Source organism: Oryx dammah, unplaced genomic scaffold, assembly GCF_014754425.2.
Source record: "Oryx dammah isolate SB20612 unplaced genomic scaffold, SCBI_Odam_1.1 HiC_scaffold_26, whole genome shotgun sequence".
Taxonomy (NCBI): Eukaryota; Metazoa; Chordata; class Mammalia; order Artiodactyla; family Bovidae; genus Oryx; species Oryx dammah.
This window is the reverse complement of record NW_024070210.1, coordinates 49554958-49573178: the sequence shown is the minus strand read 5'-3', so window position 1 is coordinate 49573178 and position 18221 is coordinate 49554958. Positions and strand designations below refer to the sequence as shown.

Here is an 18221-nt window from a genome sequence, read left to right as displayed (position 1 = left end):
TCCCTATAATTAGGTTTGTTGTTATGTTAAAAAACATCCAACAACTAGCTTTAATTAATCCTCGAGGGGTAACAGTAGGCTTGGCTCTATATGTTTGGCTCTATATGAAAACCCTGATTTGCTTCATTGTCAGAAACATATACCTGTGATGGAATATTACACATTATCTGTAGTACGGTCAGTTCAGTTAAGGACTGGATAGAAAACATTTAACTTTTGTGGGCCATACTGTCTCTGTTCTAACTACTCAACTCCAGTTTAGAAGCCAAAAAGAAACCATAGCCAATGCATAGATGAATAAACATGGTATGTTCTGATAAAATCATTCACAAAAAACCAAAGTGGTAGAGATATTTGGCTGGAAGCTGTAGTTTGCTGACCCCTGGTCTAGAGCTTACCTTTCTAGGTTATCTGACTCTCATTCTATGGGAGCTATTTTACAACTCTCTAAATTGTATATAACTTGTAGCAATGAAAAATAATTCTTATATGTATATCTGAAAAAAATTCTGTCCAGTGAAGAGATGAATAACATTTCTCCACCCTCAATAGCTCTACCACCCTCCTCCAAAGGGAAAAAAAAAGTTTTTCCTCTATTTGGATATTAATTTCCATAATTTTATCAATGAATGTGTCTGTTTTTGGATTCTCCTTTGAACTGGTTCTAATACCTTACAGATTTCTTCACCGATGAGATAAAATCTGTATACCTGTTCATTTTTATATCTACACAAAAGTCATGATTTTATTTTTAAAAAATTATCTCTATCTCTTAACACCTGCAATGTGCTGTTATGTAACTGCTGCTGCTGCTGCTAAGTCGCTTCAGTCATGTCCGACTCTGTGTGACCCCAGAGACGGCAGCTCACCAGGCTCCCCCGTCCCTAGTATTCTCCAGGCAAGAACACTGGAGTGGGGTGCCATTTCCTTCTCCAATGCATGAAAGTGAAAAGTGAAAGTGAAGTCACTCAGTCCTGTCCGACTCTTCGCGACCCCATGGACTGCAGCCTACCAGGCTCCTCCATCCATGGGATTTTCCAGGCAAGAGTACTGGAGTGGGTTGCCACTGCCTTCTCCAGTTATGTAACTAGGATCTATCTAAACTACCTATCCCACTGTTCTTGATATGTAGCCTAGAGTAATTCAAATAGTTTCCTTGTCGTCATTTTATAAATTCTCTTGTAAATCGTAAACCCACAGCTTAACTTTTCTAAGAAACATCTGTATTTTTAAAATCATGCCATGTGTCCAATCTCAAACACTTAATCTTTGTTTAGGTATTCAAGCATCATCCTTTTAGTTCAAACATCTTACACCTTTTCCCTAAATAAACATTCCATTCAAGCCAAGCTAAAAGCTACTGTTCTGAGAAAAAACATTCTCTTCTTTTTTCATTCCAAATACATCTGTTCAAAAGGTATTCATTGAGAGCTTCTTGTTTATCAGGCACAGAGAGAGCACCTGGAAGTAATAAACAAGAAGCCACTGACTGCCTTCACAAAGTAGACAGTTTTCCTGGGAGAAAATCAAGGAAAACAATACAATGTGTAGAGTATTACTGTCTCTATTTTGTAAGTCTATTTTCTCTTTGCCCAAGATGTCCTCCTGTTAACCCTGTCAAATTTTATCCATCCAAGATCTTAAGAGTTTTATACTTTCTTTGCAAAATCTTCTCTGTATCAATATCACATTCCTTTCTTTCTCTTCTGAGTTCTAACTTATATCTATGCTACTTGAGATTTAATATGGATCTTTTTAGTTAATTTTGTGTGTACACAGTTGGTCTTCTCAATTAGTTTGCAAGCTTCCTAAAGATTAATACCAATTCTTTTATTCTGTTGCCTGGCCCAGTTCCCTTCACATGAAAAAATAAGCAAATACCTATTGATAAGATTCTGTATTTTTTAAGCAAGTTTGGTAATGTGTGAAGTTGTCTTTTTTTTTTTTTTGACATTTTTTAACCAAGTAAGAAAGAAGTATGAGAAAAAAAGATGAAGTATTTAAATTGTCAGTGAATTTGGTCTGCATAAAACAGAAGTGGTAACAAATTTTTGTGAATTGGAAATCTATAATTTCTAAGGACACAATAGTCCTTAGAGAATAAGAGATTATTTTTATTAAAAAAAAAAAAAAAAAAAGACAAACACACATTGAAAAAAAAAACTGGTCAATAAAATGTTAAAATACAATGAACACATTACCACTGTGGGATATAGACTTGTGTAACAGGTCCTATTAAATCAGTGAAAACTCCTATTATTTGATTAAAAGCACATTTGAAATAAAGCAAATCATCTAAATATTTAAGGAATTTACTTTAAATTCATAGAAATCTATAAAAGAACTACCCCAAACCAAACTATATCTAGAGATAAAACAATTTAAGGACACTGAAATAATTTAAAATGCATTAAAAATTCCATCTCAACAACTTAAAACCCTAATTTTAAGAATAAAAGAAAGAAGGAGTTCAGGATTGTCATTGTTATTTAGTCACTAAGTAATGTCTGACTCTTTCATGACCCCATGAACTATAGCCCTCCAGGTTCCTCTGTCCATTGGATTTCCCAGGCAAGAATACTGGAGTGGGTTGCCATTTCCTTCTTCAGGGGATCTTCCTGACCCAGGGATCGAAACTGTGTCTCCTACATTGCAGGTGGGTTCTTTACCAATCGGCCACGAGGGAAGCCAGAGTTCAGGATCCAACACCCCAAAATATGGTACTATGTGACATACTGAGTATTTTAAGCTGAGGAGTCTGGAAAACTGAAGCAGGAAGGTCATTCTGATGCCCTCCATCCTGACCCTAACTCGATTTTCCTTAAACAGTCTCTCCTCATGTGAGATGTGTACTCCCTACAACCAGAGAAAAGAAGCATCCTTATGTCCAAAAAATAGGGATGTCAAGAAGAATCCTAACAAACAGGCTTTACTAAGTTTCCCCCAGTTTACAATTACCTCATACTCCTTAATACATGTCATATTAATCCGTAATCGCCTATGCTTCATCAAACCTAGCATGAAAAGAAAGTACATAGGTCTGTTTCTTTTAGTTTTCATCCCTTATGAAGGCTCCCATTTATGCAAAACTTATATTAAATAAATTTGTATGCTCTTCTCCTGTTAATCTTTGTCAGTTTGCTTTTCAGATCCAATCAGGAACCTTAAGAGGATTGAAAAAAACTTTCCTCCCTTATAGAATTAAGACTTTAAAAAATATACTTATGGATATCTTAGGCTAATTACTCCATTGGTCTCATTCTTTAGGGATTTTCTATAACTATGCTGTCAGAAATCATTCCATCAAGTAACTGTTCAGGCTCCAAAACTGTCAGTTCTCATGGGCAAAGGAAACCCGTCCTTAAAAAAAAAAAGTTACTGGGGAAGTGAGGGGAGGAAGGAACAAAGAAAAAGAAAGAAGTAGCTACAACACAGGTATCTTTTATATAACAGCTTGTAGTCATGTCACCAACTAAAATGATCCTATTCTTGAAATTACCATAGAATTACTGCTCTAGAAGAGACTGGAAATTTGCTCGACTGTAGTTAACCCTGTCATAAAAAGGAAAACTGTAGACGCCTTGGAAAGCCTTATAGAGCTGTAGGAGTCCTTTTTATATCCTGGATGCCCATCCTTTGTTAGATGTACAGTCTTCTTTTTTTAAACCTATGCTTTTTAAAAAGCAGAAGTCTTTAATTTTGATGATGTTTATCATTTTCTTTCTTTTGTAGTTTTCTGTGTATTCTACGGAATAAAGTTTTGCTTACTCCCTAATTGAAGAGAGATTCTCTTCTATTTTTCTCTTAAAGCTTTGTAATTTTAGCTTTTACATTTAGGTCTAGGTCCATCTTGTAAAACTTTTGCTTTTAGTGTAGGAAAAAGACTAACATTCGTAATTATCCACAGGAATATCCATTTGTTAGTGCATCCTTTTTAAAAAATCTTTCCTTTTCCCATTGGAATACTTTGGCAAACACTGTTAAAAATCAAATGAGCTGCGCCAAGTGTGGGTGCACTGCTGGGCTTTACTCTGCTCCAGTGTCACATTTCTCAGTCACAGCAGTATGGTGCTATTTAATTATGACAGCTTTGTGTTAAGTCTTATGTTAAATAGAGTCCAGCAGCATAAATTCTCCACCTTCTTTCTTTACTTCTCCACACTGCTTTGGGTACTCTAGGTCATTTGTATTTCCAAACAATTTAAAAATTAGCTTGTAAATACCTATGCAAACACAAAAAATCTTGGTGGGGTTTTCAGTTCAGTCCAGTTGCTCAGTCTTCTCTGACTCTTGCGACCTCATGGACTGCAGCACGCCAGGCCTCCCTGTTCATCACCAACTCCTGGAGTTTACTCATACTCATGTCCATCAAGTAGGTGATGCCATCTAACCATCTCATCCTCTATCATCCCTTTCTACTCCTGCCTTCAATCTTTCCCAGCATCAGGGTCTCTTCAAATAAGTCAGTTCTTTGCATCAGGTGGCCAAAGTATTGGAGTTTCAGTTTCAACATCAGTCCTTCCAATGAATATTCAGGACTAATTTCTTTTAGGACAGACTGGTTGGTTCTCCTTGCAGCTCAAGGGACTCCCCCAAGAGTCTTCTCCAACACCACGGTTCAAAAGCATCAATTCTTCGGTGCTCAGCTTTCTTTATAGTCCAACTCTCACATCCATACATGACTACTGGAAAAACCATAGCTTTGATTAGACAGACCTTTGTTGGCAAAGTAATGTCTCTGCTTTTGAATATGTTGTCTAGGTTGGTCATAACTTTCCTTTCAAGGAGTGTCTTTTAATTTCACAGCTGCAGTCACCATCTGCAGTGATTTTAGGGCCCCCAAAATAAAGCCAGCCACTGTTTCCACATCTATTTGCTATGAAGTGATGGGACCAGATGCCATGATCTTCGTTTTCTGAATGTTGAGCTTTAAGCCAACTTTTTCACTCTCCTCTTTCACCTTCATCAAGAGGCTCTTTAGTTCTTCTTCACTTTCTGCCATAAGGGTGGTGTCATCTGCATATCTATTGGTATTTCTCCCTGCAATCTTGTGTTTCATCCAGTCCAGCGTTTCTTAAACAGGGTGACAATATACAGCCTTGATATACTCCTTTCTGTATCTGGAACCAGTCTGTTGTTCCATGTCCAGTTCTAGCTGTTGCTTCCTGACCTGCATACAGATTTCTCAAGAGGCAGGTCAGGTGGCCTGGTATTCCCATTTCTTGAAGAATCTTCCCGTTTGTGGTGATCACACAGTCAAAGGCTTTGGCATAGTCAATAAAGCAGAAACAGATGTTTTAACTGGGATTATATGCAGTCTACACATCAATCTAAGAATTAACACTTTAAGAATATTGTCTTCCTATTCATGAACATGGTACATTTCTGCATTTGCTGAGGTCTTTAAAAATTACTCCAAGCAATGTTTAATAATTTGGCAGTTTTCAGTGGTCTTGTATATCTTTTAACATTTACCCCTGAAGTATTTAAATTAAGTTTCTTAGCTGGTACTGTAAATAACTAGTTTTCTTTTTTTTTTTTTTTTTTAACCAAAAACTAAGCTGTTTTTCACATACAATAAAATGTTCAGATCTTAAGTGTCACTCAATCAATTCTGAAGAATGCATATTAAGACACAAGATGCTTCTATCACCTCAGAAATGTTACCATCACAGGAGAATTTCCAGTGGCAACCACTGATTTGATTTTTTTTTTTTATCAACACAGGAGTTTTGCCTATTATTGTTGTTCATATAAATGGAGAGACAGCGTATTTTTAAGATTTGGTCTCTTTCACTCAGCGTAACATTATGAAATCACTGTTGTTGTTGAGTGGCTCAGTTGTGTCCAACTCTTTGGGGACTGTAGCCCACTAGACTGCTCTGTCCATGGGATTTTCCAGGCAAGAACACTGGAGTGGGCTGCCATTTCCTCTTCCAGGGGATCTTCCTGACCCAGGGATCAAACCCACACCTCCTGTGTCTCCTCAATTACAGGTGGATTCTTTACCTGCTGAGTCATTGGGGAAGTCTATGAAATCATTAGATCATTCCATTTTTTTTGTTGAATAGCATTCAATGTATGAACATAATACAGGTCATTTATCTACTCTCCTGTTGATGAACATCTGTGCTGTTTCCAGTTTTTTAGGTTATAATGAATAAGCCGCCATGAATTTTTTTTTTTTTTAGTTGCATCTTGCAGCATGCAGAGCTTCTCTTACCAAGGATCAAACCTGTGCCTCCTGCAGTGGAAACATGGAATCTTAGCCATTAGATCATCAGGGAAGCCACTGCTAAGAACATTTTTGATGAAAGCTTTTGATGAACAACTTTTTCTGGAAAAACGTCTGGGAACAAAACTGTTGAGTCATGGGGTAGATGCATATTTAACTTTAAGAAACTGTCAAATAGTTTTTTAAAGTCACAGCATTTTATCGTCCAATTAGCAATTTAAATTTAGCTTAAAATTTTTTTAGTTATTCTGTACAAGGTCCTAATATATAGCAGAGGGAACTATATTCAATATCCTGTAACAAACCATAATGGAAAACAATATAAAAAGAATGCAAACATGTCTATAACTGAGTCACTTTGTTATCAGACACTGGCATAATATTTTAAGTCAATTATATTTCAATAAAAAAATTAAAAAAATAAACTTCAGCTTTTCTGGTAGTTGTGTATTACCATGTCACTGTGGTTTTAATTTTCATGTGCCTGAAAGCTAGTAACATGGAGCATTTTCTAATGTGCTGATTGCTCATTTGTATATCTTTTGTAAGTGTCTACTCTGAAAATTAGATTGCTTCTTTCTTATTACTGAGTTATGAGGGATAATTATATAGTCTACACTTAAGTCCTTATTGCTAATACTTTCTCTCATTCTGTGGCTTTTCTTTTCCTTTTCTTGATGGTGTTCTGGAAAGAACACAAGTTTTAAATTTTAATTAAGTTCAATTCATCAATTTTCTTTCATGTTCTATACTTTCTGTATCTTCTGAAAAAATTTTGTCTTTAAGTGCTATATTAATCTATATTTTTCCCTTGCAGCTTTATTATTTTAGCTCATATTTAAGTCTATCTCAAATTTACATCTATGAAATAAGGTAGGGCTTCCTTGGTGGTTCAGTGGTAAAGAAACCTCCTGCAATGCAGGAGATGTGGGTTCAATTCTTGGTTGGCAAGATCCCCTGGAGAAGGAAATGGCCAGCCCACTCCAGTTTTCTTGCCTAGGAAATGTCATGGTCAGAGGAGCCTGGCAAACTACAGTCCATGGTGTTGCAAGAGTTGGACATAATTTAGCAACTAAAACAACAAAAGCAAATGAAATAAGTTAAGAATTGAAGGGCTTCCCCCCTCAGTACTGATATACAGTGTTTCAGCACAATATATTAAAAAGAGATGCTTCTTTTCTTACTGAATTGCTAGAATGCTCTGATCAAACATCATTTTCCATACAGGTATGGGTCTCTTTTTGGACTCTATATTCTGTTCCATGATCTATTTGTCAGTCTTTATATGAAAACTACACGATCTTGATTACTATTGCTTTACAGGAAGTTTTGGGCTTCCCTGGTGGCTCAGCTGGTAAAGAATCCGCCTGCAATGTGGGAGACCAGGGTTCTATCCCTGGGTGGGGAAGATCCCCTGGAGAAGGGATAGGCTACCCACTCCAGTATTCTGGCCTGGAGAATTCCACGGACTATACAGTCCACGGGGTTGCAAAGAGTCAGACACGATGGAGCAACTTTCACTTCACAGGAAGTCTTAAAGCCAGGTAAAGTCCTTCCTCTTTTCTTCTTTTCAAAGACTATTCTGGTTCTTCTTAATCCTATACTTTTTTGAACCAACTTTTAAATAATCTTGTCTATATTTATAAAGAGCCTACTGGGAATCTGACTGGGATTGCATTAAATCTATAGCCCACTGGAACTAAAATCTAAATGATATTGTCTTCCAATTCATAAACATGGTATACTTATTTATTTAGATTTTCTTTGATTTCTATCAGCAATATTTTATAGTTTTTATTGCTGAAGCCTTATAATCTGTTAAATTTATCGCTCAGTATTTTATACTTTTTGATAAAACTAAATACCGGTTTATAAACTGAAGTTTACTTGATTTACAATGTAATGCCAATCTCTGCTGTGTAACACAGTGACTCAGTTACACACATATACATTCTTTTTTAACTATTCTTTTCCTTTATAGCTTATCACAGGATATTGTATATAGTTCCCTGAGCTATACATTAGGACCCTGCTGTTTATCTATTCTAAATGTAACAGTTTGCATCTACCAGCCCTAAATTTCCAGTCCATCTCTTTCTCTCCCTCTCCTCCCCCTGGCAATCACACTATTCTCTTGTGAGTCTTTTCCTGTTTCATAGATAGGTGCATTTGTGTCATATTTTAGATTCTCCATATAAGTGATATCATATGGTATTTGTCTTTCTCTTTCTGACTTACTTCACTTAGTATGATAATCTTTAGGTGCATCCATGTTGCTGCAAATGGCATCATTTCATTCTTTTTTATGGTTAAGTAGTATTCCATAAATAGGAGGCACTTGCTGCTATGAATACAGGGGTGCATGTATCTTTCATTCTGACCATTGTGAGGTGGTACTTCACTGAAGCTCTCATTTGCATTCCTCTAATAATTAGTGACGTTGAGCATCTTTTCATGTGCCTAGTGGGCATCTGTAAGTCTTCCCTGGAGGAATGTGTATTATGGTCTTCTGCTCATTTTTCAGTTGGGTTGTTTGTTTTTCTGTCATTGACTTGTTTGTATATTTTGGAGATTAAGCCCTTGTGTGTCAGATCATTTGCAAATATTTTTCTCCCATTCCATAGGTTGTCTTTTCATTTTTTCTTACAGGTTCCTTTGATGTGCAAAAGCTTATAGGTTTGATTAGGTCCCATTTTAAACAACACTGCTTTGATAGTTTCATTTTCTAATTGTTCACTGTTAGTATATAGAAATCTAATCATTTTTTAGATTGGCTATGTAAGCTGTGACCTAGCTAAAAGTACGTATCAGTTCTAGAAGTTTTCTTGATGATTCTTTATGAGTTCTTATGTACACAGACATATCATCTGCCAATTCAGCTGAATTTATTCCTTTCCAACTTTTATCCCTTTTCTTATTACACTGACTAGAATATACAATCCAGGTAGTAAGAATAGAAATTCTTATCTTGTTCCTAACAGGAAGAAAATGTTTAGTCTTTCACCTTTAAGCATGCTGTTACACTTAACAGCTAGAGATTTTTCCTGCGAGTCTTTTTATCAAACTGAGGAAGCACTTATCTGTGCTTAGTTTCCTGAGAGGTTTTATTATGAATATTTGATTTTGTTGAATACTTTTTCTAAATCTTTCAAAATATTTTTCTCCTTAGTTCTGTTAATGTGCTCAACTACAATGACTGATTTTCAATGTTGATTTTCCACAATTAAGCTACTCTTTCACCACTGGTACATACACCATGTGCATTTTGAGTACCAGGGTGCTGTTCATCTTATAAAATGAGGTGCAAAGTGTTCCCTTGTCATCTATTTTCTAAAACAGTTTGTGTATGATTGGCATTAATTCCCCCCCTAAGCATTTGAAAGAATTCACCAATTAAACTATATGACCCTCAAATTTTTTCTGTAAAAAAACTGAGATGAATTCACTTGCATTAATAGATATTCAGTTCAGTTCAGTTCATTTCAGTTGCTCAGTCGCGTCTGACTCTTTGTGACCCCATGAACTGCAGCACACCAGGCCTCCCTGTCCATCACCAACTCCTGGAGTCCACTCAAACTCACGTCCGTTGAGTCGGTAATGCCATACAGCCATCTCATCCTCTGTCGCAGAGCTATTCAAACTCTTGCTTCATCTTGTTCCCTTTCAGTAAGTAATTTTTAAGAAATTTGCTTATTTCATCTAAGATTCAAATTCATTAATTTATTCCCAACACTTCCTTATTATTCTTTTAATGTATATAAGACCTACAGTGATAATCTCTCTGCCACTTCAGATACTGGTAACTGGCTGTTCTTTCCCCACCTCCCCGTCCCCCTTTAATTAGTCTAGCTAGGAGTTATTCATTTCATGGATCTTTTCAAATAACTAAATTTTGGCTTCATTAGCTTTTTCTATTATTTGTGTAATATTACACTGATTACTGCTCTTATTTGCACTGCTTTCTCCCTTCTTTTTCTAACTTCAAAGGGCAGAACCTCAGGTCATGCACTGTAATCTTCTTGAATACAAGTATTCAGAGCTATACATTTTCTTCAAGGCAGTGCTTTAATTGCATTAACAAATTTTGTTATCTTATTTCATTATAATTTACTTAGGAATACTTTCTAAGTTCCCTTCTGATTTCTTTTCAAAATTATGGGTTATTTAGACATGTCCATGTCTAAATGAAACAGCCCGTTTCATTCCAAATATCTGGCATTTTTCTAGGTATCTTACTGACTTCTAATTTAATTCTTTTGTGGTCAGAAAAAATACTTTGTATGATTTTAAACTTTTTCAATTTATTGACATTGATTTAAAGATCAGCATATGGTTCAATCCTGTCAATTGTAACATCTACCCTTAAAAGGAATTTATATTCGTCAGTTGTTGGGAACAGATTTTTGTAAGTATCAATTAGGTCAAAGTAGTTTAGAGTGGTTCATTTAGTTCTATGTCTTTACTAAGTTTCTGTCAATTATTCTGTCAATTTCTGAGACAGAGGTATTCAAATCTTCAACTATGATAATGAATCTCTCTCTTTAATTATACCAATTTTTGTTTCCTTCATTTTGAAGCTCTGTTATTAGATGTATACACAGTTTATCATTATTTCTCTATGTATTGACTTATCATTTTATCATAATCAAATGTGGTATATAATGAGATTGACTATAATGGAAAAAGAAAATGGTAAAGAAACAAATGGTATGGATAAATTTCTAAATAACTGTTAACGGAGATTTGAAAGTTAATCGCTATTTTTTCAAGGGTAAATAACTGATGAAAATTAAATCTCTTGGGGAAAAAATACAAGACACTGCCTCTTCTAGGCTGGGCACTTTAAATTAATACTTGTTTAAGAGGAATCAATGACAAACAGTCATCATCATAAAAGGAATTTTTCATTTCATGGTGGCAGTTATTAAAATATTATATCAATTGACAATTTTTATAATTGATTTTTATTGGAATATACTTGGATTTACAATCTTGGGTTAGTTTCAGGTATACAGCAAAGTGAATCAGTTATACATATATATATATATATATATCTACTCTTTTTTACATTCTTTTCCCATATAGGTCATTATATAGTATTCAGTAGAGTTCCCTATGCTATAGGTCCTTATTAGTTATCTATATATAGTAGTGTGTATATCTCAATCCCAATCTCCCAATTTGTTGCCCCTATACCTACTGTTAATAAAGATGTTGGCTTCTATGCTCTGTGTTAAAAAAAAAAAAAAATTCAATTGCAGAATGATCTATCAATGTTTCCAGTAATACTGCAACACCAGTTTCCTTTTAATGGCTCATCAGTTATGCAATTGCCGTGAAGGTAATATGAGCAGACTCATTTAGCAACATATTATTACATCATCTTTACATGAAGTAAGGCCCATCAGGCACTATTAAATCAGCCTGAATTTTTCAGTATGTCAGCAGCATTTTATGTACATTAATGGCAAAGTTAATGTTCCTTGGGGATTTTGTTGAGGAAAAATGGTTTCAAAGTGGTGTTTAAGAAATATTTGTGTCATATTTTGTAGCCACTATTTATATTTTCCTCTACTATCATTGTGTGATTAAGATTATTATGTTGCTTGTGAATAGGTAACACAAAATGGCAGCCAATTGTTTTTATGTATTTTTTTCTTTGACCCATTATAGTAAGTACTGTTTGAAATATAGGGTTTTTTTTTTGAATGGGAGTGATATACTTTTTTAAACTCTTGAATTTTCTGAATTTACTACTTAGGCCTCAAATCAGCTGGTGTGATCCACGGTAATTTCTCCCAGCAACTGTAGCATAGTCAGAGCTAAGTAACAGTAATAAATAGCAAAGACATTGTTCCATTCACAGTAAGGAAACCTTTTACTTAGAGACCTCCAGACTTCACTGATGTTATTTACTCTTGTTGCAGTATTATCTTCTCTACTCTGTGCTCAATTTTGGGCTTTCTTTTTGGGGCTCAGGCATTGCTTCTGTGAATTCTTCAAAAGCAAATATTTTCCTGATTTGAATATCTATAAAACTTCCTGATACAGCAATATCATTATTTTATATTATATATATTCCCATAACCTCATTCTCTTTTCCATGGGCCAGCCTGATCTCTCCAACATAGGATAATTATTAAACAATGATCTTGTAGTTCCTTTTTTAATACTCCATATATACTTACATTTGGGGTATACGGAGGAACTGGGGTTCTCAAAGCATAATCCCCACTTCATGGGAATTAAAATCACCTGATGCATGTATTAAAAATACAAGTTCTCAGGCCCCTCCTTGACCAAACAAATTAAAATGAGAGGGAAGTAAGGAATTCTACAGTATCAAGCATGAGTTTAGAAGGCCTACCACTTGCTAAATGTATGGCTCTGAGGAAATTACACAATACCTATGGAGAGCACTCAATTCTAACCTGCAAAATGGATGCTGTTAAAAGAATTAAACATGGGAGTTCTCTGGTCGCCTAGTGATTAGGCTTCTCACTGCCAAGCTGGCCTGGGTTCAATCCCTGGTTGGGGAACTACAGAAAAAAAGAGGGGCATTAAACGTGTAATTCAATGCCTGGCTCAGTTAGTACTCAGTAAATGATAACAATTGTTATTAGAATGATACACATCTAGGTTTAAATAATTGTTTTGATATGAGAATTAAATCTGATATAACACATTAATCATTGGTAAAAAGTTAAGATTCATTTTTGCAAAATTGGAGAATTACATAAATGGAGCTAACCATTGATTCTAACTAAATAGTGATACCTTTGGTAAGGGAGTATAAAAAAAAGTAAGTGAAAACTGATTAATATAAGCATTAACAATAATTTAATAGTTGTAGTTTCAAAGAGCTTACAATAGTTTTTATTCTCAAGTTTACAAGTAGTGTTAACATTAGACAAATGGTTCTCAATCTTCTTGGTCTCTTAAAAATAATATTAAGGACTCAGAATAGCTGTTTTTGGTGGGTTATATGAATTGAAAACATTTTAAAAGGTACATTTATTTTGCAAAATATTTTCATTTTCAAATGCATGCAGTTTAGCCTTCTGAGACTTACATACATGGGGAAAAAATTGTTAATTCTGTTTTCCAAATGAAGAAGGCAATGCAGAGATTGTATTTAAGGTTAAATGGCTTGTCTTAGAACCACAGGTCAGTAACTCAGAGATGAGATTTGAACCTAGGTATTCTGATTCTGAATGGCACAACTATGGGATAGTTACTAAATGAAGTAGTATCAGGAAGATCTCCTGGAGAAGAGAATGGCAAACCACTCCAGTATTCTTGCCTGGAGAATTACATGGACAGAGCTTGGCGGGCTACAAACCATGGGTCTCAAATAGTTGGACACAACTGAACGACTTAACACTTGCACCTTACTTTTCACTGTCACTGTGACAGTTAAGTGCCCATGTCTAAAGTTAAGGTGGGTCTTATGAAAGGCATGCAGACAGCAGAAAACACTTAAATGTATTCTGCCTTTCCTTTGTATGCTTTCTGGCTTGATTCTGATGGGAATCTGCAGGCAAACTGTGTATTTAGGATTCTCAGTGTAAAGATGTGGGGAAAAAATGCAGAGGAAATGGCCATTAGTAGAAATGCAACATGCTAAGGAATAAGAAGAGTTGAAAGAACATTTCCAAGTCAAAGAGACTGGAGGAAACTCTAAAAATGGTTTCACTGCAGATATGCAAGGAGGTCTTTCCAAGATTTTGTCCTCAGCAGGAAATCCTTTGTGTCTTGTCACTTTAGCAAAGCTATATTATAACTAGCAGAGCTATATTACAACTACCCTTAAACTAGGCACCTGTCATGCTCTGCTTATCTTTGGCCCAAGCAGTTTTCACATCTTTTGATCATAAAATACCTTGCCTCACCCGCTGGTTCTTTCCATAGATCAATGATGACGAAATGAAGAATAAGTAACAGATGACCATCAGACCTCCTCCCTAGCTTCCCCTTTAGTAATCTCATGGACAAACTCTATGAACAAACTTGTGAACAGGATAACATCTAAGGGACTTCCCTAGGAGTACAGTGGTTAAGATTCCATGCTCCCATTGCAGGGGGCAGGTGTTCGACTCCTGGTCAGGGAATTAATATCTCACATGATGTCCTGTGACCAAAAAAAAAAAAAAGACTGCCTCTAAAGAAAGATCACAAGAAGTCAACAAGATTACATGCAGTGGAGAATGGCAATGACTCTGATTCCTCATCTCAATGATTAACTGAAATTAATTGACCCCTTCTTCCCCCTTTATAAACCGTCATGGTTGAGCAGCATCTTCGGAATTGGTTTTGGCAGGGGGATTCAAGTCTGTCTTCTCCCCAGATTGTCAACTTTCTGATCAAAAGCAACTTTCCTTTCTACCAACACCTGCTCCTCAGGTATTGATTTTCAAGTAGCAAACAGTTGGACCTGAGTTTAGTAACAGATTATGATGAAAATTAGTAAGTTTAACAACATTAGTAAGTTTAACAAAAGATAGTCAAGCCTCACAGAGCAATTTCATGTTCTTGTAGTTTACCAGCAACACTGTTCTTTTTATGAGGAAATAAACAGACATCATTTTCAGAAATCAGCATTTTGTTAGATGGTAGGAAGGTAACTGGTACTTTGCCTCCAGTTAAAATGGAGGTGAGTTATGAAATTCTTTTGATGATTGATAGAGAAATACAGTTTGGTGAACCATGGAATGGAAACCATTTCAAACAGAGGAGCAGAAAGAAAATGTTTAATTACTAAAACCCCACTACATTTAGTCACAAATTAAATGCATTAAAAGAGTGAAATAAACTGGATAAATTTCCACCTCCTCTGTTAACGTCTATTTCTATGTTAAGAAATTATCTCACTGATTTTGTATTTATTAACTTACTTGACAGCCGGGTAATCCAGTATCTCTGCTGTACAAGGAAAATGAGCCTCTCTCTGACGTTTTTCCTGTAAAACAAAGAAAGTAACTTTATATAAAAATCTTCAATGACTGACACACAATCCATTCAACTTCTAGGCCATTTATGAGAACAAATGATAAACAAGAATATAAAATCCAATAAACAAAATCTGAATAGCTTACTGCCATTTCAGTCATGTGACAAAACGAAAAAAAAAATTCAAAAGAATGGGTATCTATACAGCCAACAGTATGATCCATATACCTACAAGTGAGCATAACGTTTTCCCATACTTGCTTCAGATTCAACATCTTCCCCCTCTCTCTCCAAAATTAAAACATTATCGATATAGTGCACATCTTACCCCAGACTCAAAGGTAACCACTACCATAAAATTGCTATATGACTCCCATGTATATTTTGAATCTATTAGCATATATTTATGTACTCAAACAATACACATTACTATCTGTGTTTAATACATTTAAACAGATGGGATTACATGGTACGTAACCTGAGATATACATTAAAGATGAGACATCTAGTTCATTAATTTTTGCTGCTATAAAATGTCCCAATATACAAATAAAAAGGACAGTTGATCTATTTTCCTACTGAAAAACAGAAAAATAATTTCTACTTTTTCTGTTGTTATCATGAAGAGTGCTTAAATAAATATCCTTGTACATACTGTATACATACAGAAGAGTTTCTCAGGATAGACACAAAGAAGTGGAACTGCTGGATTAAAGGATGAACACATTCAACTATGCATTATACCTTTTTCTGAAGTTTTCATGCAGATGTATACCCTTCCCAGAAAAGAATAAGAATTCCTGTTGGGATTATATCTGCAGTACCAAAGCTGATGGCCAAGTGTCAGGAATGGTATAGGCCAGCTCTAGAGGGAGAGCAGATGTCCCAAAGTGCTGACAACTGACAGCAGTGCTAATTTGCTTTTTAATACACAGGAGCTTAGTAGGTTTAGTAAAGTGAATTTTCAATTAGCGTATAGTTTTAAACTGAACGGTCTCTCACAAATAGACACATTGCTTAAAAAGATTTCTGCAAGGATCACAATTTAATATCAAAGATGGAAATACAAATAAACAATGATAATGAAAGAGCTAATTCTTTTGCTCTGTTTCAAAGTATAAAAAAAATTAAATCTGACAAGTTACCCAAAATATTTAAAGTTACTGAGGCTATATGAACTTCACCATAACTGTACACTACACAATGAGATATTGGCTCGTGATTATATAAAACTATAGTTTATTAATTAAAAAAAAACTCCACACGTAGTTGACATGCTCAAAATTGTTTACTGATATGGTACACAATTTTTAAAAAACTTAAGAGATGTATGTATTCATATTTGATCATTTTCACTGACGTATGCATGCTACTGACATACTCAACTGGCCAACTGATACAGAAATCTTAGAACTCTGAACTTGGCATCTACTGAACCTTTAGATAAACAAAACAATTCTTGTAATAAAAAAGCAAGTTATTAGAAAATACTTTAATAATTAAGGATATAATTTGTGAGCCCATTAGAATATGTCTTAAGACACACTTACTGTTTACTACTGATGAAGTACCTATTACAGGCCAACACATAAAAATTATGTGATTTATGAAAACAGGTTAATTAATGTGGTTTATTTGCCTCATTCTCACCACCAAATAATATGCTCTATATAAAGAATTTTAATTGGCAAAATATATGAAATTAAAAATGAAAACATCTGTAACTCTTTACAAGAGTTATCCTTTACAAGTAAGACTACTTATACAAGTCAAGATAATATTTTGCAGTTTTGGATTCTACATTTCAGCTCTTGTAACCTGCTTCACGAAATTCTTAAAGGATTATATATTTTCAAGTCTGACACACACCCTTCCCTGTTGAACCAAGATGATGTCATATACCTAGCGGGACAGAACTGGGAGACAGTAACATTAAAAAAAGAAAAAAAAAAAAAAAAGACTGTTCCAATGACTTGTCATTCATGACAATACACTATCAACTTATTATTAGTTGAAATAGTCACCAAGTCCTGTTTACCTTGCAAATTCTTCCTTACACATTATTTCAAACAGTAAAGACTTTAAACAACAACTGTTATACTTTCACTCAACTGTACTAGTAAGGATTTTTTTAATTGTTGAGGTGGACAAGGAAACAGAATAAGAGATATTAGGTCTTTTTAAAAAATAAAGTACAGATTTCAAATGCAATCTTAATATCTGTGTGGAAGCTACCCATTAGATAAAGACTGTTTAAAAATAATGTCAAGTTTTAAAATTTACTTCCTGTCCTATTTAAATTTCTAAACTTCTTTCTTTCACAGAGGATAGTCAAACCAGAGAGAATGAAAGTCATTTAATATTAGCCCATAACATTTAAAAGTAAAGTTTCCTCTAAATAGGAAGTTGGGAGCTTGTTTTTAAAATGACACTTATCCTATTCAAATGAGATTCAAAATATAAATACATTTTTAGCTCACCTTTAACTTGTTAAAACTATTTAATTCTTAGGGACTTTAGAAATCTGGGTACTCCTGAAATATAATAACACATATCATCTCTGAGATTTAAAAGGCAATAATCTTTAATTCTTATAAAATTACTTTTCACAAGAAGTAAAATTCAACAAGTAAAATGAATCTTGTCTTTTTATTTTATCTTAGATGTCTGATAAAGAACAAAAACTTCTGAATACAATTTAAGAACTACTAGTAACAACATATATCTCATTTCCTTTGAAATACCTATTAAAAATATCACCAAAATTTTACTGAGATATTCTAGTAGAGGGGTTTTATTTGTATGTAGGTATGTATGAACCACGGGCCTCTGGCATAACTATTCTTCATTTTTAAAAAAAAATAATGCCACTCTTCTCACTTTTTTTCTTATCATAGTCTATTATTTTTTTAAAATTTATTTATTTTAATTGGAGGCTAATTACTTTATAATACTGTAGTGGTTTTGCCATACATTGACATGAATCAGCCATGGGTATACATGTGATCCCCATTCTGAACCCAGAACTACTCTTCAG

At 34.7% G+C, this 18221-nt stretch overlaps 1 protein-coding gene across 5 annotated transcripts in view; it reads right to left on the bottom strand.

Moving 5' to 3' along the window:
- TCF12 (transcription factor 12) overlaps nt 1-18221 on the bottom strand; it is a 394295-nt gene that overhangs the window by 100614 nt on the left and 275460 nt on the right. For all 5 annotated transcript variants that reach the window (XM_040226604.1, XM_040226606.1, XM_040226602.1 and 2 more), the window contains one exon: nt 15130-15194. In XM_040226604.1, the coding sequence (XP_040082538.1) occupies nt 15130-15194 (65 nt within the window). The remainder of the gene's footprint in view (nt 1-15129; nt 15195-18221) is intronic.